The sequence below is a fragment of the Ceratosolen solmsi genome, unplaced genomic scaffold, assembly GCF_000503995.2.
Source record: "Ceratosolen solmsi marchali unplaced genomic scaffold, CerSol_1.0 scaffold15, whole genome shotgun sequence".
NCBI lineage: Eukaryota > Metazoa > Arthropoda > Insecta > Hymenoptera > Agaonidae > Ceratosolen > Ceratosolen solmsi.
The window spans coordinates 3342711-3370710 of record NW_011948434.1 but is presented as its reverse complement, the minus strand read 5'-3'; the positions used below and the strand labels follow the sequence as shown (position 1 = coordinate 3370710).

The window sequence follows — 28000 nt, the reverse complement described above, 5'->3', positions numbered from 1 at the left end:
TAAAACTAATTATTACATAAGTTGGAGTAATTATATTGAAAAAGTGAGATGACCATACAGCAATGGGCTAATAAAGGAACGTGGAATAAAAATCGATCGAATAGTATCAGAAATGATCGACTTTCCTTTATCATGATAATTGTGATTTTTTATGGAGTTATTTTGTTTGGTGAGTATATTCAAAATACAATTTATTCACTTTGGTAATTGTAAGACAAATAAATTAGTGAATAATCTGAAGCCACATTCTGAATTACATACTCTTGATTAATTTTATTGTTAAACTCTACACATATATTATAAGATACTTTAGATTAAAAAAAATTGTTTATTAAAACATTGTTCACAAACAACAATAATGCGTAACAAACGCCAGAAAGTTATTTAATTAATTATTATTTATTAATTGATAATTATATTATTTTTTCTTACTTTTTCTTACAATTAATCTTATTATAAATATTTAATGCAGTAGTTTTTGCTTGTTAATTAGTTTAACAAATTCAGTGTTGTATAATATTAAAATTTTCTTACTAATCTATGTTATCTATGTACTAATCTATTTCTTACTACTATTCTCCTAAATATTGAAATGTATAGGACAGTCTTTTTATATAATAAAATTTAGTGACTTTTATTCAATATGAAATTTTTACTACATAATTTCATATATATATATATATATATATATGTATATATATATCAATAAAATATGAATAAATCCAATTATGTATGGAAGAGTAAACGTCAACTTCATTTTTTGTACGAAATATATTTAATTAAGATATCCGTGACAAATACTTTGAGACTCTCGATTCCCATCAAACATTTCTTTTATTATTTTTATATACGAATGAATTTAACTCATCAAATGGATTGAATAAAAATTTAGCTCAGTTGGATCAATTATAATATTAAAAGAAACAATTAATATATTAATAATTTATATATGAAAGTCAGTTTAATAATACAGTAAATTTATTCACATAATGTATATTTTGCGAATAATTTTTAAGTTATTTCAAAATTCAAATTTTTAATACTAATAGTTATGCAACATCATTTTTAATTGTTTAATTTTTTTGTCATAAAAACGCCGAACTAAGCGAATATTAACAATATATTAACAAACTATTTTCAATGACATTATTTTATTTTGTCTATATTTTAAAATAATTTATATAATTTATATTCAAGTTGAATAGAATATGAAAATTCAAACATAAAAGGAATAAATTTATTTCTAATTTAAAATATATTTCAATATAATAAAAATTTAAAATCACAGTTTTATTTCATTTTAACTTGTAAATCATAATTTTTTTTTATGATTGTAGAATAAATTACATATTCAGCTTTTTACAAGAATTAAAAACATATATACCTATAGTTAAAGAATTTCAAAAGATGTTCTTAATTCAATTATATAAAATGGAGAAATTAATTATCTCGATTATAATTCGATAATATAAATATCTTCATTTTTATTGGATATATTAGTAATGGGCGTGAGTGAGCCAAATATTATTATAAATAACTCTTGTCAAATTAGTTATGAAATACAGATTCATTGATGTATTAAATACTAACCGCTATTACTTAAATCAACCAAAAGAGTATTATATACCTTTTGACTATCTTATAATAATCATCACTAAAATAATGCTTTTCAACGATGCAATATTTCTCTCCAATATGTAGGCATTATCATTGAATCGATTCAAATAATATTTTATGCAATTTAATATTCGACAAGACAATGAGAGAGCATCTATTGCTAAGCCAACGTCATTGAATCTTCTTTTTCAAGAAAACTGCTGATTGCAAGATTCAATTGATCATCAAAAATATTAGAATATATAACTGTAAATAAACCTCGATTTCAATTATAGTTGTAGAATTATTTTAAGTTTGAAAAATTTTATATCTCTCCTGAAAAAGAATAAAAAAGTAAAAAAGAATCGAGATTTAAAAGTGCTGTATTATTGAAAATTTCTTTTAACATTTTAATGAAATAATATTTACAAAAAATATTTTATTAGTTATAATAAACAAATAACTTTATTTACAATTTTTTTTAATTTATTTTGAAAATATTTTTGTTTAAGGGGTTGAATGTTTCATTTCTTTTCTTATGGAAAGATATTTTGAAACTAATAGTTGATTTAATTATTTTTTGCGTTCAACTTTTTTATCACTCTGTAATTGGTTTATTCTGTCATTATTATTTTTATTTAAGCGATTAATTTTTAGAATTGTTTTTCTCAAATGCTTAGCTAAGTTCCTAATTTTAACATAATTAAATTATGATTCGAATGGCATAGTGACTTATAATCATAAATATTAAAGCACTAAGAATCAAGCAAGTGATTTTAATGAAATTTTCTTGAAATTCTTGGTATTATTATCTCCTTTCAAAAATGAAACAAATATCGTACACTATAATAAATAGCACAGAACTTTGCTGCAAAGAAAAAATAGATCAAATATCAATTTAAAGAATTGGAAGAAAGTCGACATGTATATAAAGAAAATGGAACAATGCAACTTATATCGTGTAAAATTCCAGGTAGCAATGGGGATAATTTAAATTGATTGTACATCAGAATGTGTTTTAATTAAATTACGCAAGACAAACGATAATTAAAACTCTTCACTCGCTATGAAAGAACTTAAAAGTATGTCTAAGGCAGATTAAATGCATTATTATTATCAACAAATAATTCTAGTGATAAAGGAAACAGTACATGGATAAATATTGGAATAGTAAATTTGAATAAAATAACTAGTTAGTAGGTTCTTAATGCAGCTTTCACGAATATTTCATGTATTTAGACAAGTCGATAAAAAATTCATGTAATTGCTAAATAATCTGGAGAGGATAGTTGTTCAGCCTTAATCGGTATAAATGACATTTTTTTTTATATTTAATTTTATATTTTATTCGAATTCGAAAGCAGAGGAAAAATATTTTTGATAGTTATTACGGAAGCAAAAATAAAAAAAAACATGAATTATGAGAAAAATCAACTATTTAATAATATATTTATTTGTGAAAATTATTTTAAAATAATTGTTGTGAAGTGTGATATCGGCGACCATGGCTAACCAAATAATAAACATTCTAAAAATATTATAAAAAAAGACTCTGATCCAAATATAATCAAGTAATACTTGAGCTATATCACGAGTAGTAAGAGACACAACATAGACATGTATTTTGAGCCACATTTTAAGATAGACTAGTGAAATATGGGCTTGGACGCAGCTTTTCATCGAACATAAATAGTTCCAATAAAAAGAAAATTCCCAAAAAAAAGGTTTTTTAAAAAAAAAAAAAAAAAAAAAAAAAAAAAAAAAAAAAAAATTTAGTTGCCTATATTGCGACTTATTTACCAACAATGTGAAAGAATGTAAAATAAATGCTTTGTACCTGTATCATTAGAAGAGATAAGGAAATTATAAAGCAAGACAATTCGTTAAAGGAAGCTTTAACATTTAACATTTAAAAAGGAAGCTATAAGTTAAAAAAAATGAAAGATTTTAGTATCATAATAAAATTCTAATACCGTTAAATAAAATATTTTAATTTCAATCCTTTTGCCGAATATAAATAATTTTCTTTTTTTGTAGTAAAATAACCACTCGTAGATAACAATAAAAAATATCTCCTATTCGTAGTCCGTTTTTACAAAAGAAAAAAGCATAAAAAAAACCATTTCACATTATTAAATGTCTATTATAAAACGTAATGGTGTCATTATTGATCAAAATGAATCAGGTAAGTTCAAATACTTTGTCAGTCGTATTGGAAAAAGTGGCTCAGTTGGGAACCACGATATCAAAAAATTTGCTAGCATAAAAAAAAAACGAGATGGAGAATTGCTCTGCATTATTGAACATTGGAAAGGGATAGAAATTTACAAATTATAGAGTTAATTCGTACTGACTTTTATAATGACGATTGATACTGTAACGCACAAACATGTAATTTATCATCAATATTCAATTCAATTCAATTGTTAATCAATATTCAACAATCAATCAATAATCAACATGTAATTGATTAATAAAAATATAATTAATATCGATAGAAATTTATTCCTCATTAAAGCTATTTTTAAATATATTGTTGAATATAATCAAGTAATTATATTTTAATAATTAATTAAGTTTAGTCTATTTATGCTTCTGTATATTTTAATTTAATTAAGCAGATAAGTGTTATGTAGAGTCAAATATCAATTCTTTCATTGTAGTGAAATTGGCCAATTTTTTGTATGAAAAAATTCCTACTACAACATATTTTTCATTAATTGAAAATTAAAAATATATAATAATATATGTAAATGTAACTACTACTAAATCACCATAATATTAGCTTTAATAGATTAATAATGTAATGATGGAACTTGGCAGAGTGAATTATTTGAGTATTTTAAACATTTACTATAATCACTAAGAATAAGTATGATGAATTAATTATGTTAAAAAGTTGATAATCAACATAATTTTTATAATTATTATCTATGTGTTTAGTACCGGTAGTTTTAAAGTAAAACAACGGTTTATCGGTTAATTATAGGATATTTTATTTATTGAAATTTAAGGTTATAATTTTTGTTAAATATTTAATTATATCTATGAATATTTTTTAAACCATAACTTTAAACCATATTGTATAATTTTAAAATACAATTTCATTTGAATTAGAATTATTTTTTTACATTTAGAATTACAAAATTTTGCTAATTTCATATATAGTTAATAATATATCTATTAGAAAATAGTTTTGACATCGATCCCCACATAATTGAAAATTATTTTAATTTAATCCTTAATATTATTGTATGTTCAGTACAGAAAACATGTTAGAGAAAATGGTAAAGACGAGTATAAATTTTATTCGTTATATCTTAAAAAGTTTTTACGTTTTTACAAGTTTGCTCCAAATAGAGAGTTAATTTAAGATTACAAAGTTAATTTAATTAATGTTAATTAAACAATGAAATTATATAGAAATACAGCAAACAGCAACAAATCACATGATTATATTGCTGTATAATTATAATTATTATTAGCAGTAATGATGAAATTATATTACTCGCCGTCTACACAGAATTTTATGTTATTATAGATAATGAATTTATGTTCACTAAAACTAAAGATTTGGGGTTTTAAATGTGATTGGCAGCCTCTTAAATTCTTTTTCTTACTTCAAAACTTCAAGAACTACATAATTACTTACGTGTTGGATTGGATTCGTTGCTACTCATTCACTTATTCTTTCAAAGACAGCGCCTAAGCCTTAATTTTGAATATATCCTCAACTTATATAGTTATGTACATCCAATTGAGAAAATCCTAGAATCTATTGAATCGTTGAGTATAAATTTGTTTTGAGAGAAAAATTCTTCAATACTTTTATATCTGAAAAAAAAACAGTTGTTTAAACTTTTTATAAATATAAATATAAATATTAAATTATTTATAATATTTCTATTTAGTTTTATTAAAAATAATTTTATTTATCGCAAGTTATCTTTAACAAAATTTTATATGTTTTGTACCTAAAATAATATGGTTCCTTATTATGCCGATTGTTGAAATTATTTATATCTACATTCATTTTTGATTATCTTTTATTATAAATTGGAAATTTTAAACATTTAATTTCGGAAAATTTATAAAGATACTGTATATGTGACATACGACAACATTTATCATATTTTTATAATACCTATAGTCTACATATAATGTATTATTTGTATAATAATACTATTTTTTTTATGTATGTTCTTGAACGATTAATTTTTTTATATCCAGAAATTCCTATCATTCCTGCACTATTTATTTGCAATTAAGAAAAATTTATAATTACATTATATTGCAGTATTAAGATGATACTTCTACAATCTTTTTTACAATTCTACGAAATGAAACAAGATTATCACATATGAGAGGGATGGTAAATGGTTATATATTGTGATTCCTTAGTCATTCATCTGTTATTCTGTGTTTTACAATTGTCTGTGTTTATACAATTTCCAAGGATTGACTTTTGAAATTTTGATACTTTTATTATATATTTTTATTACTAATACAACAATTATTCATAATAATCCTAGATATTCGGATTTTTCTTTAAATTATCACTAAAATCTGTATATGTTTTTTAATTAATATTTTTTAATAATTTTTTTATTTAAAAAAAATGTAAATATGAAAATTTAATAATTATTTATCTTTATTATTTTAATTATGGACAATATCAGTTATCAGTAGGTAAATTTAATTACATAGAGTGTGATCATTATTTTATTGCTTGCAAGAATTTCTTATTAAATTAATTATATTTCATAGGTACTAAGGATGGATAATGTATTTTCACACGCTGAAAGTAGTTGCATATATAATCATTTGAGAATCCAAGAAAAGATATTTAATTTACACTAATAATTGTTTTAATACTTCTGAATTTTATTTTTCAAATTCTTTTTTTTATAGCTCATTGATTTAGACAACTATATTATTATTTCATATTTTCTATTTAATAATAATTGTCATTTAATTATATTAGCTATATAAACATATATTTATATAATTGTGAAAATGTAAAAATAATATATATCTTTTTAAATTCATCTGATGTTAAGTTATACATTGATAACAAAAATATTTAGAGTAATTAACTATTAGAAGAATTGTAAAATTATATTTTAATGAACATATATGGCCAATGAAATTATTTAAAAATTTTTTATAAGGACTACGTATAATAATTATTAATAATAATAAATGTCCATACAAAGTTATTTCTATAATAAGCGAAGATAATCTGAAGCAAAAATTAAATTATAAAATGCTTTCTAAGTTATTATTTTTAAATAAACTTATTACGTATTATATTTTATACTTGGATTATTAAAATGCACTTTTTAAATTATATTATTATCTTATGAAAATACTTTGTTTATATTTAATTTTTGAATATAGTCATTAATTTTATTGAAAAAACTAATATGCAATTATAGTAATATAATACACTTAAATAAAATATGTGATCATTTACATTATGCATGAAAATCTTATCTCTTATGGATACAAAATATAATTTGTTCGTTACTAGCTGACAAAATTTAACTTAATTTTGTATGCTTAGAATAAATTACTTTTTTCTATTTTTATAGATACTAATTTAAATGTTAAACATGACTTCTAATAAGATTTTCAATGTTACCACTATTGTACTATAAATAATATAATCACTATCAATTATCGTATTAAATATCGAAATTAAAAATGTTTAAAAATCCCTAGTGTTTTTAAGCGATTCATTAAATTTTACTTCTATTTGCAGCATTATACTGAATTTTAATATTTAATTTTTTTAGTTTTAATTGAAAAATATTTAATGAACGATTTTGAATTTTATGGATTGTTTAAAGGAAATTTATAAGATATATTGTTTTTCACAGTCGTAATCACCATTTGTTAGTAGATGAAATTTTGAGCATACGTTGATTGAATATGCTTGAATTAAAAATTAGATTTTTCTAATAGTTAAAATAATAGTTGAAATAATATGTTGTTTGCTGTCGATAAAATTCGTTACAATTCATTGATCAAAAAAATATTATAAAAGAAAATTTCATATTATTTAAAGAATACTTTTATGAAGTTTTTTACTTTATTAAAATATATAGATAGAATAACAAAGTAAAACGGATCATTGATTGTAAACATTATAGTTTTATCAAAAGGTAATGACAATTAGTTTTTAAGAATTATTCTAAATTAAAAAAGCGTTAAAGAAAAGAGTTTGAGATATTTATAAATGTTAGTTTAATAAATAAATAGTTAATTTTTTAAATCTTACTACTTGTTATTGATAACAGTAAACTGTTTTTAGATTAAATTTGTTCACGTAAAATAGTTTGTGCTATTTAAAATTTTACATTTCAATATTCTCATTGATATTGTAGCATCATTAAAGTATGAAAAACGAATAACGAACGTCGACTGTTATACAACTCACTAACTATATATTATTGGGATTTTCTTATTTAAAAGATTCTTCTCACTCGTTGCATATCATTTAATTCAGGTCAGGTGACATATAAGTTGATGATACATTCACAATACTTATAACGTTTATTGTGTTATTATAATATTGTTCGTATATATATAAATTTTTAATATAACGTTACTATAATTAGTATAACTTATTTTTAAGTAATTAAAATGATATATATTTTCATTTGTCCATTTTCAATATATATTCTGATACATTACTTTTAAGTAATTTCATTATCATAGATAAGGTGGGGAAAAATAATATTTTATATAGATATATACCTTGAATATTAATAGTTAATCTATAGATGAATGTTATCAAAATTATTTTACTTTATGACATTACTATATTTAATAAATATATATTAATTTATTATCGTATATATATTTATATATACTTGTTTATTTGTTTGTTTGGGTGTGCGTGTGTATTTAGAGTCATCGGCACAAACTTTTCGTCAGTTTAAAACAGACTATCTTCAAGATTGGCCAATTCCAGACACTGGCCCGTATTTTGACACTACGGCGTCTATAAATGTAACGGGGCTTGTGGGAAAAACCGTACATTTAATCTGTAAAGTAAAAAACCTTGGTAATCGAACGGTAAGTCAGAATGAAATTTCTTATAGTAGTTAATATTACGTTTCTTATAAAAATACAATTTTTATTTATATTCCGTAACTTATCGACGGTAGTATAAATGTTGGTACATTTATAAGTACCAACATACATTGGTACATGGTACATTTATTTCAAAGTATCTCAAGAAGTTACTAGTGGATCAATATATTTGATTAATCATGAGTAGAGGAATGATTAATGATGCATGATGCACTAATTATTGCCTATCCATACCTACATAGACAATTTACTAATATATATATATATATATATATATATATATATATATATATATTAACAACTTTTATACTAAATCATTTTTGTGTGTTGTGTGCTTTGAATATTGTATGGAGCTCTACATGAAAACATTTAGAATAAGTAATTTTTTTAAAATTTTATATTTTTGATATCTTAAAAAAAGTAGTTAAAGATACAATGAAGTTATATTATGAAATTTACATTAATTATTATTATGGTTATTGTTAAAATTATTTTAAAATATTTTAAATGATAGGTATAAGGTTATTAAGTGATTATTATTAAATGTATTTTAATAGTAATTAATGTAATATTATAAAATGATATGAACTTAAAATTTTCAAACCACGACTTAAAAGACTATAGTAACACAATATATTCAGTAGTTAATTACTATAGATTCACAACATAATATTTCACGGTCCATGTGTAAATTATATACGAATAAAATTCAATCATTCCCAGAGAAAAGAATATCTATTCGTACATATAACGTGTTATTCCATGTTTGACAATGATGGCTACGTAAATTAATTTATCATCAAAATTTTATGATAACATAAAGATAATTTTATTGACAGCATTTGTGAAATATTTACAGACATTTATTAAACTTATATATATATATATATATATATATATATATAAAATATTATATATATATATATAATATATTATATTAAAATTTTTTCGAATTAATATATTTAATATTTCGTAATACATTTAATATACAATAGATATATAATGACTTCATACAATATTCATATGAACCAACAAATTATTATTTGATAAAATTTAGATATTTTATTGGAAGTAATTTTAAAAAAAAAATTAAAACAAATATATTTAATGCAGCAAAAGATTATCTCAATAATTATATTTAAAAATCAATAGGAATAGGGCAGAATTGCTTAGCTTAGTAGTTTTAGTCATTGCAGTAATATTTATAAATGAAAATTACTTGAAAACTATGAAACATATATATCGTTATATCTAGCGACAAATTGCTAAAAATTTTGTCTCGTCGAGTTTAACATAATTCTTATAATTCTGCATCTGATTTATTTAAAAATGAAATTAAAAGTTTATAATTTCTCAATTTATTTGAAATTGCAATTATTGGGGTTATATTCTTTTTGTTGAATGAAATTCTTCTGTTTGCTTTACTTTTTAATTACAAATTGAAACAAGTTTTTAAAACAAATTTTAATGTTATTTTAGGTATCATGGGTACGACATCGTGACATTCACTTGTTAACGGTAGGTCGCTACACTTATACTAGCGACCAACGTTTTGAAGCACTTCATGCTCCACATAGTGAAGAATGGACTCTGAGAGTACGTTATCCCCAGCGCAAGGATACAGGAATCTACGAATGTCAGATATCTACTACTCCGCCAATTGGTCATTCGGTTCACTTGATTGTTGTTGGTGAGTTTTCATTATATAATTTTTAACGAAAATCAACAACCATAAATTATAATATAATTCATCTATTCATGTTACAAATGTATTTTTATAAATTTAAATGTACTATCTGTGTACAAAAACATTTGTGCAAGTTAAAAAATAGGAAAATGCATTAAACAATCATTTAAATTAATTAGAGATATAGTTATACACCAATTGAAACATTTATCGAAGACATATTCTATACGATTATTTATTAGCATTAAGTTTGAAAGTTAGATATGTAGAATGTATGTAGAAAATTATCTCATTTTTCATTAAGATTGAGCTTAAACCATTGTTTATATGATCTTATCATACATTTCGAAAGATACTAAAAATTATATTATTACTCGTTTTATGATTATTCTGCGCATAGAAAATATACTTTATACTTCTGGAAAAATTAATCAATACGACATTTGCTGCTAAATAGGTCTCACTTAATGTTGGCTCCTGCTCATTCATAATATAAATTTAATTCAAAAAGAATTTCTTCATATGTTTCATAATTCTATTACCGCATTAAAACTGTTTCTCAATATTTATATTGCAAATGAATAATGATTTAATACTTATATTATACGACTGAATTATCATTATTATAAAAGAATTTATAATCATATATACATACATTTCAGATGTATCAGACAGATAATTTATATTTTATAATTTATGTAATTAGTTATAATAGTTTTACTTTATAAAAAAAAAAAAAAGAAATGAAGTTAATATGTAAATTATACTAAAAATTTAGTAGTATCTTTAAATTTATTGTCGTTTGATTGAAGTAATATTCTGTAATATATAAAACTAATATTATATATATAATAATAAATAATAAAACTATAATATATATAAAAAAAAATGTATAAATATCTTATTGGAAAGCAATAAAAATATATTTATTTATATATTTAATAAAAATAAAATATATTTATTAATTAATTATTAAAAAGAACATTTCATAGGATGTAGCTAAACGAAAGAAACTAATAAATTATTATGATTTATTAAAAAAATAATAATAATTTAGTAATTAAGCAGAATGATAGCAGACTTGATACATATAATTTTAAAATACCAATTCTTCTTATGTATAACACATGTGCACACTCTCGCATAAATCAGAATTATGAGATAGAAGAAAGTTAAATTTGATTATAACTATAATTACTGAAGGCTCTTAGAAAAGTCTAATTGTACTTATAAATAAATAAAAATTAAATATTTATATAGATTTTATATATTTGTATTAATTAAGTGCATTAACCATTTCTTTTTTTATATTTTTATAATAACGATTTTTCATGTCAAATGACTAACAACCAATTAAAATTTTTTATTTTTATAGAATTTTTATATTTTAAAAATACTTTATTGTTGTACAATAAACAATAATACAACACAAGAAAGTATTGCACAGAATTTAATTTATTGATTAAAATTTTGCATAATAATTTTTTATTAAACGTGACTTATATTTTAGATTAAATTAGTTATATAAAAATATTTTGTATATTTAAAGCGTCACTTTATTTACTGTGTCCCTTTATATATAATACGTAGCAGCTATGATTAGGTAAATGAGAATATTATTATAGCTGTAATATCTATATGTACATATATATATATATATATATAAATGTTTTGACATAGTTACAGTGCTAATTAACCTTTTTTATAAAAAAAAATACTCAGTACTTTCCAGAGATTTTTTTTAATTTAGTTTTGCCAGTTTTCGAGTTATATTTTTACATTTTTTATATTGTACAAATATTTAAGAGTCTTTTGCGGTAAAATAGTTTAATTGCTTGCGAAATTTCTACTTATTCTTTAGCAGTTAAGGCGAGTCAGATAAATGACATCCTTTTATAAGTATGTGACTTAGAAGAAAAAAAAAATCAATTTTTTTTTTTAATATATTCGTAAAATTTTTTTTTATAGATTTAAACAATTATTCAAAAAATAAAGACCACATCTTTGTCTTTGCTTTTAATTTACTTTTAATATAATAATACTTAAAATATTAGCTGGACCGTTTATTGTAGATACGAATAGTAAATTATTGAAAGAATATTTCCAGCTATTAATATTCAATGATAATTTATTGTTTTAATCGATCTTTTAATAATTTAATTTTTATATAAGTCAATATAGCTACATATTTATGCAAATAAATTTTTTTATTCATAAAACTGAAACAAAACTGCTAAGCCTATTTAGAATTTTGTTTTTTTTGTTGAATTTGATTGTTTTAGATAATATGTTTATGTCCAATCGTTTCTATGAGTTTTAATGTATAAAAAATAAAGCTTTTTTCTAAATCCTCCCTCATTAACAATAAGTATAGACATAAAATTAATTATTGTTTAGATAAAAATTGAATGAAAAAAATTAATTATGCGGACTTTATTATTTAAATATATTAGGAAACACTATACCAATATTTTATTAATACAATTGAAAAGTAAGAACAATTCAAGTAGAAAAGAAAGTTCAAAATCACAATCACAAGACAGAATGGAAAAAATCATAAGACTTTGGTGTAAATATAAATCAGAATGAAATTGTTAACATTATTTTATGTTACAGTACGTAATTACAATATCCTACATGGAAATGTAACATTTATTCCATATTTCTATTTATTGTTGAACAAGAGATTGTATATATTATCTAATTATTTAATCATCGATATTACCTTTAATCATCTATGATTTCTGCAATTATTTTTAAAAAATAAATATTACTTTCGTGTAATATTTATATGTATATTTTATTCCTTATATATCTATATTTCGTGGATGATAGATAAATTTATTAGATCGCTGTAAGTATCGAAGCTCTTAAAGATATCTATAGTGATAGATCATTACCTGGCGAATCTCTTTGCTACAAGAAATATATTGCATTTCCAATCATCGAATTCATCATACGGTAAAATATTAATATTCTCTAGAATATATTAATTAATGCTTAAATAAGTCGTTTACTAAGTTATATGTTACTAATAATAACATACATAATTAATAATTACTAATAAGAAATTGATTCCTTACATTAGTAAAATATTTTTTATATAAAATTTCCTTGCTATTTTATCAGTTCATAATAATCATATAAAATACAGAATAATGGAATTTTATATATTATACAGAGAATTTGTGTTAATATATATAGCGCCTGTAAATATAAAAAATATATATTACTAATTTGATTATTTTTGACAATATATTTATATTGGTAAATAGTAATATATCATAACACATTGAGCCTAAAGCAGAGTAATTTCAATGTGCTTACTGCCTACGGGGATTCATTGCGTTCTATGTACAGTAAAGAAAAACTAGAAAAAGAGAAGAAGGAATGATAAAAGTACAGAGAGAGAAGAAATATTTAAAACTGAGCTGCAGAGTGCAAAAAGGAGGAAAGTAGTAAAATTGGAACGGCTAATATCGTCTTTGAGATTTAAAAATATACGAAAATGGATAGTTCTATAAACAACCCCTTCAGCGATTGGCATAATAAGACGGGACGACAATCAGCATCGTTACAATCGGCACTGCCTTGCTGTCATCTATGTCTACCACTACCTAGCCGACACTTTTTATCTCTCTCTAGTCTCGGTTTGGAGAGATCGCCTCATTTCAACGCTATATTACTGATTACGTCATTTTATTCTAATATTTTTTGTACACATTCCACTCATTTTATCATATTGGATTTTTTTTCTCTCTCTCGCTCTTTCTCTCTCTCTCTCTCTCTCTCTCTCTCTTTCATTTACATCACGTAAATGTAAAAGTACAATGAAATACAGACAGAGCTATAAATACAACGGACTTTTCTCAAGGTGACATGCAATGGATTGTGTAGCTTAAATTCGTCCTTATAAGAGAGAACAAAAGAATGAACTATTCAGCTGCAAATTTATCCTGAGGGTAAACAGTCGGAGGTTTCCTCTCACCTACTGTTACATACTGAAGTACTATCTGCTTTTTAGAATTACAAAAATACTTTGCACCTAAATTTATCAATCATCAAGGTTAATATATATATATATATATATATATATATATATGTAATAGATAACATCCTAAGAATTTTTAACTAATCAAACAAATATGATTCAATTCCATATATATATATATATTTATAATTGTAGAATATTTTCATAAAAATAATTTACTTTTCTCAAATAAAATAATAATATAAGATACCTTAAATCTAACATAAATTAATAATTATAGTTAACTCACTCAATATTTTATCACATTTACAAGATAATATTTATAAAAAAATGAATTAAGATTTAGATTATTTTCTTCTTTTGAATCATTAAAATTCAGTAAAAGTGGTTTTATATATAATATTGTTTACAAATTATAGTTAATTGAAAGTATATTTCAAAAGAATTACACTCCGACAAATATTGTTTGATTAATGTGCATAAACACACACACACACACACACATATATATATATATATAGGTTTTTATATGTACTAATTGTATTTGAAGTAAAACTATGAATATAAGGTTTATTAACTTTTATAATCTTAAAATAATTTATTCTCAATGTGAACAATAAAACTATTCGAAAAATAGGTGAGATCTAAGAAAAAAACTAAAAATAATAAAAATTAGATACAAAATTTAAATATCATAATACATTGAAAGTTTAAAATAATTTAAATAGTATGATAATATTAAAATATTAAGTCCATTGCACAATTACGATTAATTAATAATATCAATAATATTGAATCGAACAAATTATGTTATAGAGAAATAATCCTTAAATATTACAAATTACAATTCTATAATCGATTTGATTAATTACAAAAACGATTATATATTTACAGATACAATTTCATTTATAAAATTACTTTATAATTAACCACGGTTATACTATAAACTTTAGAATAATCATAATAAATATTGATTAAATTCCGTATGTATCAATTTTATTTCATAACTTCACTGTATATCTTTATTGTAGATAAGCATTTATTGAATGTAACATAATTTTGTAAGACATTTGTTATTTATTATTAAAAATTATATATTATAATTGCTAATTTGGAATTAAAAAAATTAATAATGTTATAAATTTTTCATATAAATTAGAATACTGAATTTTGCTTGTTAATATATATATATATATATATATATGTATATACACACATATATTATTATTTATATGTAACATAAAATATTCTGTATTCTGTAATGTAATAATAGATATTCATTTGTAGATTAATTTTGTACTTTAAATTAGTCATCAAAGTTCGATTTAAATATTGAACATATAGTGTTGTAAGAGTATTATTAGTACTAAAGTGACATACTGTTATGCCTATATATATATATATATATATATATATACACATATACTGATAGCAATAAGTATGAAATAATGTTCTTTATTTTTGGATTATTTTATTCTTATATTCTTCTATTTAATTTGAAAATATTAGAAGATTGGTAATAAAAATAAAATAATTGAGATAGTGAAATGTTTAAATTCAGAAATGTTTTTTAGCTTTATATAAATATAGATATCAGTAATCTTACACAAATAAAAATTTCTCTATTAAGTAATTATTATTTAATAATAATAGTATGCTAATTATTGAATAATTGGTTATAATATGAGTGATTGACAATCTGTAGATTTTCACACACATCTGTAGAACTGTAGGTTCGAAAATTGTAAATAATTTGAGGAATATAAAGACATGTAAAAAAAAAAAAAAATGAAAGGAGTACACGAAACAGAATGAGAAATATCTGAGTTTTCAGGGTTAGATAGCACATTTCAAATGTTAACGTCATTTCAAATTGAATAGTGTAGGTTCAGTAGTGACTTGAAAAAAAATATATTACTACTATGGTTAAGTATTTAATATTGTTTTAGATTCTAATAATAGAAATATGATTTTATAATATTAACAAAAAAATCGATTAATATTTCTTGCACAATTACAATAACATTAATCTTTCTAAATATGTCTTCTTTAAATTATAATTTTATATATATATATATATATATATATATATATATATATACATATGTGTGTGTGTGTGTGTGTGTGTGCGCGTGTGCGCGCGTGTGTATGTATGTATATAAATCTATATATAGACATTTATAATATTGTAAAATAGATTAAATTTTACATGTTAATTTAACGTGTACCCTGTGAATGAATGAGAATGAAGTGAAGAGTTTTTTAAAGGAAAAATGATGATATTCGAATGAGTTAAATAATATAATTGTTGTAATAAAAATTATACCATTGATATACTAAAATTAATACCTAAATAAATGATTTAAAATATTAAAGTAATCTTCATATTTAATAAAAAAAAAAAAAAATAGTAAAATTTATAATTGAAACATGTATTTAATAAAGTTTGTCTGAAAATCATAATGATAGAATTTAATAATCAACAAATATGGAATATTTAATAGTCGTATCGATATTAAAGAAATTATATGGGTTTATGTATAATTTTTTTTTTTTATCAAAGTATTCGTATATCAATAAGATAATATAGTCTAGAGATAATATAGTATAGAGGAGATTGAACGAATAGGGACAAATTTCAGCGTGAGATTAGCGAAATGAATAAAATGGAGGTGGATCAGGCAATTGCACTTGTCTTTTTCGCGTCATCAGGACTGAACGAAGAATGAAGAATAAAATGGAATGTCGAAAGAACAGCCGTCGTAATAGTCAGGGCGCGTAGCAAAGTACGATAAGAACTTGAAATTTCATAGGGGTTGACGGTGGCAGATTTTACGCTGTCGGCACTGCAATCTTGGCCCGTTCTACAACGATGAATGAAAAACGTCGTATTTTATTTTTTATATCTTCAACGTGATGGCGTTGACGTGACAACTCCTATTAGAAGCTTAAAACGTAGTACTTTTTTTTGTAAGAAAATGCCTATTTGACATTGCTGTCTTCATTCTGACAAATTATATGTATCAAGTTATAAAATATGTGTATTCCTTGTAGTATATTGCATTGGATAATCAAAGTTTTCATATTTACATATAAAATCTTATTTAGAATAAGACAATTTTTCATGTAAATTTTTCTTATCTTTTACAAAAATATATTTTTGGTACAAGACTACTAGTAAATAATACATTATTTATAAATAGTCTGATTGAAATTTTTGCCTTAAAAAATATACACCTACTGAAATTTTAATTTCAATCTTATGTATCTTATATACATAGTTTTGAATAATAATTAAAAATATACTCTTTATTATTTTCATTACATACCGTTAAAACTTGTAAATATTTTTGAATTATTGATATGAGATAGATCATATTGAAGGCCCTTGAGATCCAGCTACTTTTGCCGTTTACAATTGGTGAAAGTGAAAGTGAAGAAAAACATGAATTATATTTTCTGTTGACGCAATCTGTCAGCTTCTGTCTTGGTTGAAATCTTCTCTGACTATCCTGATGAGGCTGATACCCGCTAATTTCTACTCTCAGTGAAAGTTAAATACACCAATAATGCTTTAATCTTCTCTTCTTATTTTCGAGACGATCTTTCCGTTGTATTGTATAGTATTGATGCCATTATGTAGAAGGTAAAAGAACGTTAAATGTTTGCAACTAAGATTCAAACTTTAAACAATAAAATATTTTTAAATTATAAAAGAACAATGAATGTTGATGTAAAATAAAGGTATTATAAATTTATAAATATCTTAAAAGAAATAAAGGAATAATAATATTTTGTTATAATATAGCTGTAAAGTATAATAGTAATAATATGTAAAGTAATGTAGCATGTAATCATACGCTATTATTTTCTTCATGTATCGCGAATGTTTAATCATGAACTATTTTAACAATATTTTTGAATAACAATTACAACTATAACGACTTTATATTTATTAATTTCGAGGAAGTGAAAACAATAATTAAATGTTTTAATTACACGGAAAGATGTAAATATCTATTGTAATGCGACCAGTATAAAATATTATTAAAATAGTTTATTTTTAAGAGGATTTGGATATATTTAGTGTTATTATAGACGATTCAATGCATTTGACATAATTATTATTATAAAAAGCAATTTTTACAGGATACTTGTTTCTGTACGATATTTCTGTACAGTATCAGCTTGTTAAAAATATATTTTAGAATTTCTTATTTATGTTGATAAACATTTTTATTGTTTTTTTTCTAGATTTCAAAGTTCACTATCAGTTACTTAAATATTGACACAAAATTATATTTAAAAAAGAATTATAGTACTTTTTAGTAAAGTATACGTTGGAAAAATAAAATATCACATTGATAAATGTCTATATTGTGAAAATAATTAATTTTTTCATATGGAGTATTTTAGATTGAAGCATAGACGTAGATTAGATGATATATCAGAGTAATTAATGTAATATAATGTGATAAATACTATAGTTTAAACCGTTTGAATAATTTATTATGCACATCTGGATTAAATGAAAAGGTTATAATTTATAAAGAGTATTATACAAAAAATGTGAATCACTTTTAAGTCTCGTTTCATTAAATTTCATTCAATTAAAAAATTAATGTAATTTAAATAATTAGTAATTATATGGTATACGTGTAAACAGAAAATATTCTTGTGTCAAATGCAGATTATTCACTCAGCTATGTATATAGCATGTAATACATATCTGAGTGAATAATATAATGACGACACGCGCGATGATTACGAGTCCATGGTGGTTAGATTGCCTCTCGGTCGCTATCCGGCATGTTTATGCTTGTCGATGCTTTTTCACGTTCCTCTCGATGAGTTCTGGGATGCCGTTATGCGTTGGGGCTGAGATGGCCTAATTTGATCCATCGAGTAAAGTAAAAGCCGACCAGTGATGGGCTGCCTCATCTTCCTTAACCAACGGACTTTTCCGGATCGAGTTGGCCGCTTCCACAACGTTCTTTGGTCCCAGCGGAGGTTTTTTCCACGCTGACTTAGCGTTTGCCCGTCCCTTATTACCTTGCACTAGCGCGTATTCATTTACACTTGTACAAATTGCAAAGTACTTGCACACAGAAATATTATACGAGATATTTTGGAAAATCTACGATTTACCGGGGCTAAGTTACTTGGATCTATATTTCTAGAAATTTATTTTCAGTATTCGATATTGCTTAAATTAAATTTATGTTATTACTAGAATATAAAAATTTGTGCTTTCGCATAGATTTCACTGAGTAATAAAATAGACATTTATGAAATTGAATAGATAAATCTATAAGATAATAATAAAGAATAATTACAGGATTGAATTCTTATAAGAATATCTCCAATAAATGGAAGCATTAATGTTATAATATTTTTGAAATTATATACATACGACCATATCCTTTATGTTAATTACTATGTCATGCATTTCATTTTTAATTGCGCGAAATAACATCGTTTTTTAAATTTTAATTATTTAAAATACTTGGTTTATTAATATAAGATATTCGAAAACATAGACAGTAAATATCGCCACGTCAGAGTATCCTTTCCTGCATGAATTTTGTCAAAAAGACTTTTCTTTTCTATTCTTTATCTCTATAATTGTAATAATTATTAAAATTTCATTATATTTCACATATATACATACATCCTATATTTTTACTTTCATATTAATTTTGTCTTTTCGGATTTTTTTAACTTTTGTTAAAATTGTAATTTGTTAATAATTCGTTTAATTCTTACACATTCCAGAACCAATTACCGAGATTGCCGGTGGCACGGATCTGTTTATTAATAAAGGCAGTACCATCAATTTGACCTGCTTGGTAAAGAATGCACCTGAACCTCCAATAGCTATGATATGGAGTCATAATAGAGAGGTAAATTCGATAATATGAGTGTTTTTGTATTTACTTGGTTTAAGCCGTTGAGTCTTTCACATATATAATTACAATATTTTATTGTGGGTATATTGAAAAACATAAAATTTTGTTCAACCATTGAAATAATTAGTTATAATTTAAACACTGTGTAATAATTATATGTATATATGTATAATAATTGCATTTAAAGCTGAAAGAAATTGAATATTGAAATTGTTAAAGGAATTAATATTAAATTATTTACATATGAAATATTAATAAATTATATATTAGAGAAATATATGGCGATAATAGTAAAGAATATAAAATTAATATTTTATAATTAATACACTTTATACTTATTAAAAATGTAAATATAAGACAAAATTAGCCACAGTGTAGAGTCATTTGTATTAAGTAACGTTTGTTAATGGTACAAGCAATTAGAAATTCGAATAGTAAAGTTTAAAAAGAGAGTTATATATATATATATATATATATATATATATATATATATATATATATATATATATAAGAAAAAAAGAAGAAGAAGTACTATAAGTATTAAGAGTAATTGAAAAAACATTTTGTAAAACTAATGTCCCATCATCGAGTTGCGGTGATTTCTTTGTTGAAGATTTTATAAGAAAACAGCTGCTTAGTTCAGGTGGAGATGATAAAATGACTAACAGTTGTGCAAGAACGAGTATCTTACGATGTTTAGTTTTGATTTGAATTTTAGAGAATGCTGAATAAGCAGCGCGATACGAGTCTCTCTTTAATAAGGTTTGGTTAGATAAAGGGTAGACTATATGTCGTTGTCGACCAAGCGACCACACGTACATGCGTTGGTCCACATCCATACGTCGTTGCAAATCCCGAATTTATGTAAAATTACATTTAATGAGGTAATAAATTACGGATAATAATAATAATAAATAAGTTTCATAAAAGAACGGTAATGGTAAAATGGACATTTTTAAAAATCATTTATTAAATAAACTGGTTTCATAAGATAAATATATTATTGATAAAGATATAATTTTGTGCAACCGACTGTTAAGTTTTAAGGGAGCCATTAAAACAAAGTTAGATATTGAGAAATGTTTGAATATTTTATAAATATAAGCATAAAGACATTTGTGAATGTTAGATGGCAACTTATGTTTTTGTAAAGAAATAAAGCACCGGATAAAATAATGTAAATCAAAGAATCAACGAAATGGAAAAGAAGACTTAGGAAGTAAGTGCACTTATACGATCTACTGAGAAAAGTGGAGAATAAATCCACAAGTTGATATTGCACTCTATATTCGTACTGATTATAAGAAAATAAAACGTATAATGAATAATACTATCTGGCAGGAAAGACGTTATTTAAAATAAGCTAATAAAATACTTCGACATCTATTTATCTGATGTATATAAGTCGATTTGATCGATCCAGATGCATATCGATCACTAGCGAACGTTTACGCTATTGCTGACAGAAAATATCAAGAGTTCGCATTATTAGTCTAACTGGATAATCGTATCCAGATTTTCAGTACTCGAGATTCACTCATAGACGGCGGCTACATTTCACGATAGTAAAGTTTCAGTTCAATAGTGTAGTTTACTTAGAGAGCGAGAGAACGGGAGAATTGCCTTTCTAGAAAAGATTGTTTCAGATGTTGATAAGAAAGTTGCCAGCGAATATCGTAAGCAATATCAATGTTTTCTTTTCAAATTATTTGAAGAAATAAGAAACTTTTTCGATACTGTAATTTTTAACAATTTTTATTTATTTAATTTTTTTAAAGCCTGACTTCTTCAGATATCTTTATCAAAAGGTTCGTCAAGTTAATTCTTAATACTTAAATATTGTTTTTTTTTTTTTTTTTTTTTTAACAATTTAAAACGTTGAATAATATTTATCGTTGTTTACATTTCTGCTCTATTTATTTAATACAGATTTATTTAATACAGGCCATTCGATACGAATAAATGAATAAAATTTAAGTAATTTAAATCAACAAAATTTGAATAATAACTTTACTATATATTTTTTTTTTGAATTAAAAGTTCTCGTATATTAATATTCAGAACATATGAATTATAAAATTATAGTACAAATTAATTAATTTTTTTTAAATAATTATAAAATTTGAAATAACTTCTAATATGTATGTTAAATTTTTTATCAGTTTAATCTTTATTAAAAATTCTAGAATTCTTTAATGATGTTTTTATATTATTTTGCAACTAGCATGGAAAACAAATAAAATGAAAAAGTAAGAAATAAGACTATTTTTGTGTAAGATTTACTTTAGGTTAATAAACAAAATTTACTTGATAATAAAAAATAATGAATAAGCGAATTAGAATGTCGATGAATAGATAAATCGAAATAGAAAGAGCGACGATGAGCGAGTTGGTGAGGGGCGGGGAGGGGGAGGAGATATGTATGTGATTACGTGAGACGTTTGTAAGATAATAGTCAGGTTGGATATTTGTAAGATGTCATATTGTAAGATGTCATATAATTGTCATATTTGTAAGATAATTTACAATAAATTCAATTTAATTGCCTCAGATTATTCTATTCAATTGTTCTTTATAGTTTATTGATATATTACTTAAATGGGCTATAAATATACATCATATAAATAATATTCATAACAACAGAATAAATAAATCGCTAACAAATATTTTTATATTTATTTATTTATCAAGTGGTTGTTTATAATAACAGATAATCTAATAATGAATTTTTTTTATTTCTATTGTGTGATTTTATCATAAAAAATAAACCATTGAAATATCAGAGCGAAATCGTTTAAAAAACTGCAAAGCGGCTTACTATAAGCGAGGGGTCATCGTAGAGGAAGTTGAGTAAGAAACTGAGGGGTTGGGTAAACGACATCCTATTATATCTGCTTCTTCTTGTTGTTAGATTTCACTCTATTTCTCTCACTCCCCTACCGACTCATTTTCTCTCTTTTTTTGACGTTCTATATTACTTTCACTTTTTCTTTTTAATCTCTTTCTTCCTGCGCTTTGAATTACATATTGTATGCTAAATCCATCTACTTTACTTGTCAAAAAAAAAAAAAAAAAAAAAAAAAAAAAAAAAAAAACAAGCACTATAATAAACAAAATATAAAAATACGAATTTATAATAAGCAGGAGGAAACTTTATCAATGTCAAGTAAAGTCTAGAGTAGGGGGTTACCTCAGATGTAAATCTTTGTAAATTGTAATAGTCTGGCTAACTGAATTTCCAAGATATCGGACGAATGGAGGATGAATTGAATTGAATTTGATGATTTACTGAACAGCTCTGTGCCATTATGATACCAGTGGATAGAGAAAGATTGTATATGGCAAATATTATGAGAGGAAAAGCCGTGAGAACCAAGCTTTTAAAGTAGCAAGGTCTTGTGCTTTGATGTTATAACCAATTTCAAGAGTTTGCTTTTAAAAATAGACGTCAGTAAGTTCAATAATATTAATATAGTTATCGATCAGGTTAAGAAGATGGAGGAATTTCTACTGGAGTTTAGTTACAATATATATTGGGTATAGTAGAAGTAGTATCCACATTATCCTTGAAAAAATTGATGTTGTGCCCTCGATGTATGAAAACGCATATGCGAAACGTGTAGCTTAACAATATATAATAGATAAAGAGAAAAATTTTTACATAGTAAAGGTAAAATGTAAAACAACCGGCAGACATTTTTTATTGAAATTGTTATCTTCATAAGTTACGGAAGAAGAATATTATTTCTTATTTCACGTGAATATGATAGATAACACACAGGTTTTAATATATTTAGTATACGATACAATCAATTAATTATTTATTTATATTTACTTATTCATAATCATTTATTTAATTAATGAATTGCTCGATTAAGGATATTATTTATTTTCATTATTTCTTCATATATAGTCACCTACACGGATGTGTATTAATGACCTGCCAAAGCAGGAGCGCGCAAATGGTTATAACGGGGTAAATGGAAGTACTAAGTGGGGTATGTGAAAGTGCACTTCATGTCGTAACAGATCGTATGAGAGTAAAGAGCTTCGGTTTTGGTAAAATTTGCATGTGATACAAAAACTTAAAATTATTACGATTTTAAAATTATTTATAATTTACACATATAAAAATGGTGTTAAAATAGTAATTAAATTATTTTGAGTATGTTTTCAAATTAAAATTATACTTGCACATGATGAGGAAACGCAATATAATATAATTAAAATGCTTAGCTTACTTCAAATAGTGAATTAACAATTTTTTTTATAATTTTCTTTATTTCTTCAGTTAGGAATGCATGAATTTGATCGGAGGTAAAATATAATAATCGAAACTAAATATTCTGGGTTTATCACAATTACCTTGTACTATAATTCCAATCTACGTTAATCGATCAAGGACATTTAATAAATAAGCATATGGGGTAATCTAGTCCATTTATTAAAGTATTAATACTATGAATTTATGAAATAGTCAAAGGAAAATATTTTAAATCTACGTATGGATGCTGGATGCTGTTTATTTGCAGGCAATTAATTTTGACTCACCAAGAGGCGGCATTAGTCTAATAACTGAAAAAGGGCCAGTAACATCAAGTCGCTTACTAATTCAAAAGGCCATTCAGAAGGACTCGGGCTTATATACATGTACACCCAGCAATGCCCATCCTAACAGCGTCAGGGTACATATATTAAACGGTAAGATAATTATTTTACTTTAATTGTATTAAAAGGGTCATTATAATTTAACTTACAAAAAAACATTGACGCATAACTATTTATTATAATTTTTATAATTAATATTAATTATCTGATTATAAGTGCGTTCAATCAAATACATAATTTAAGAGAATTCCGTTTTTAATTGAGCTATCTTTATTTTGGATTTCATATAAATAAGAAAGTAATTAAAGGGCTAATATTCTATAAAAAAAATCCCACAGCTTCATTATAAATTCGTCTACTGACATAAATATTTTATCAATATTTGATTAATAATATAAACGATATAGAGTAGATAAAAATTAGAAAAATATTTTTTAATTACTTCGTTTATTTATTTGGATATTTTAAGAGTTTTATACCAAAGTTTATTTTGTCAGTATTTATATAATATTGATAAAGATTCAATATTGATACTAAATTATTGTATACTTCAAACATGAAATCATTTATAATTATTGTTATAAAATCATTTTGATTTAAAGAACTAGAAAACAATTGGTGAAATTATTTTTCTTTTGAAAGGATATTTTTATGTGTATAATGCAGATAAAAATATTCTAATAAAATTTTTCAACAATTTCCTGTAGTATAGGTTAGTGGATATACATAGATAGTTTAACTACTCAAAGACATTTTGCACGGAGAGAGAGAGAGAGAGAGAGAGAGAGAGAGAGAGAGAGAGAGAGAGAGAGAGAATATTTATTCGGAAAAGTTGTATACGAAACAAAGTATGGTAAACAGAAGAAGAGATGATAATACCGTGTAGTCATGATAATGCGCTTAGACATTAATTAACAAGGCTATGTTTATTTTTTATGAATCATCTATTTTTCTAATTCTGTTTATTTTATGAGCAAATGTTAATATTTGCATTCCCATGAATTGGCCATTTTTATATTTTATTTTTTAGTTTAAATGACTTTTTTCAAAGGCTGCAATTGTAAGGAGTTTATTGTCTAAAGTAGGAACTTAATATTTTTCTTTCAAAAGAAAATTTTACTCTGTTTAATTTTTACTTCATGAATGTCTTATCAAACAAAATATTGATTTAATTTTTCATTTAATTTCAATAACATTATCAAAACTATATTTAATCAAACTTTCAGTATTATATTATTAATAATTTATGTACAAATAGTAATATAATTATTCATTATAAGTATAATATTTCTAAATAGTATCTATTGTTATTATAAAAATCAACAAATATAAATTCATTTGTCGTTGAATTAATCTAGTTGTATAATTATTGCTCTTTTCAGAAAAAAATATTTTATTTATTACGGCTATATAATCGAGGAATAATTCCGACCTTTGACTTCTATTTATTTATCCTAAGAGTAAACATTTATTCATAAATGTAATAATAAATTTGATTTTATATTAATGCTGATTACTACAAGAATAAGAGTGTCTTGGTTTAACATTAAATGGATAATCGAATATGTCTAATCAATATTACAATTCGAAATAATAATTTCAGTTTATAATTCCTTTCTTTTTTAAGAAAATTTTTTTTACAAGAAGATAAATAGTAACAATACATAAGATGATTTGATTGAGAACTGAAGTAAACATTTTTTATTTTTGCAATAGAAATTCAGACAAATAAGATGCTGATTTTCTTATTTGAAATATTTTTAAACTATAATTGTTACATAGAATTAGATGTCTACTATTGTTAACTACAACATAGCATTTAATTCAAGAACAATTAGAATTCGGCTTATAATAATTGAAGATTTTTTTCATAACGTCACATGCTATTTATCAATTATAAATTTCAATTGTTTCTATAGTGTGTTATATGCATATATAATTTGCTTAGATGAATTATATTATATATAGATTTCCTAATAACCAAAACTGAAAAATTAATATACATTTCATTATGCAATTATATATTTAATAGTTACAAAAGTGTTACTAAATATACCGTACAGCCGAATAACAAATACATAATAGAATAAACGTAAAGTAACTTAGAATAAAATAGAAATAATACAAACTGTTATGTACATATTAACTCTAAATATATAAACATAAATTAGACGCTGAAATTTTAAAATAAAATGGATTCTTAATTTACTCAGCATTAGTTATTTAATTAAGTCTAATTTTATGAACACTTACTTCTTTAAAAAAAAAATTAAAAAATTAATTTAATAATATCATTATATTTTTGCGATCAATTGAAATTATAGAATAATCGAATGGATTATATTTATATTTTATAATATTATTATTTAAAGATTGTTTGTACATTACATAAATATTAAGTAGTATCTATCACTGCGGGGTTAAAATAATTATTAATGCTTATAATTAATGCTTTATATATAAAATACATAACTCAACATTTTACCTCATAATAAAAGATCGTTATAAATTGTCTAAAATCACAATCTAGATAAACTTCAGGGTATTATTAAATAAATACTCTTTAAATCCTTTGAAGGAAAATAAATAATATATGTATAAAATCTAATAAAATAATTAAACAATTAATTATGTAATTGTTTTAATGAGTTTGTAATGAGTTTTAAATAATTATTTGTAATAAATTTATTGAAACGTCATCAGAATTTGTGTATAATTTAATTATAATATTTCCGCTACATTGAGTTTGGTTAATTTTTCATAGCAATTTTATAGAGAATGGTACGATAGCTTAATCGGCTTGTTTCAGAAGAACACCCAGCAGCCATGCATCGTGGGTCTGGTGACAAAATGGCTAGCAGGCTCCTGCCCACGGTCCTTATACTTTGGACGATATTCTAGCCGATAGAACATGATTATCATCATTACAGCTTTAAGTAACTCAGGAAAGCTGCGATATGACAAGCAAAAATAGAAGAGGAAATATTTAACAGGAGATTTTGCAGCTCATACACCCACTGCGTAGTTTTGTACCCATAAGGTTATACGATATTTATAACTTTTTTATATCGGTATAAATATTCCTGTGATTTTATAAACATAAGTTTG

General features: G+C 23.4%; 1 protein-coding gene across 1 annotated transcript; it reads left to right on the top strand.

The window, feature by feature from the left end:
- LOC105364865 (neurotrimin-like) lies at positions 1–28000 on the top strand. The gene is made up of 6 exons (XM_011502895.1): positions 1–169; positions 8513–8679; positions 10177–10387; positions 20151–20278; positions 24817–24985; positions 27702–28000. Exons 1-6 carry the CDS (start codon positions 49–51, stop codon positions 27791–27793), a joined length of 888 nt encoding a protein of 295 aa, XP_011501197.1. The 5' UTR covers positions 1–48; the 3' UTR covers positions 27794–28000.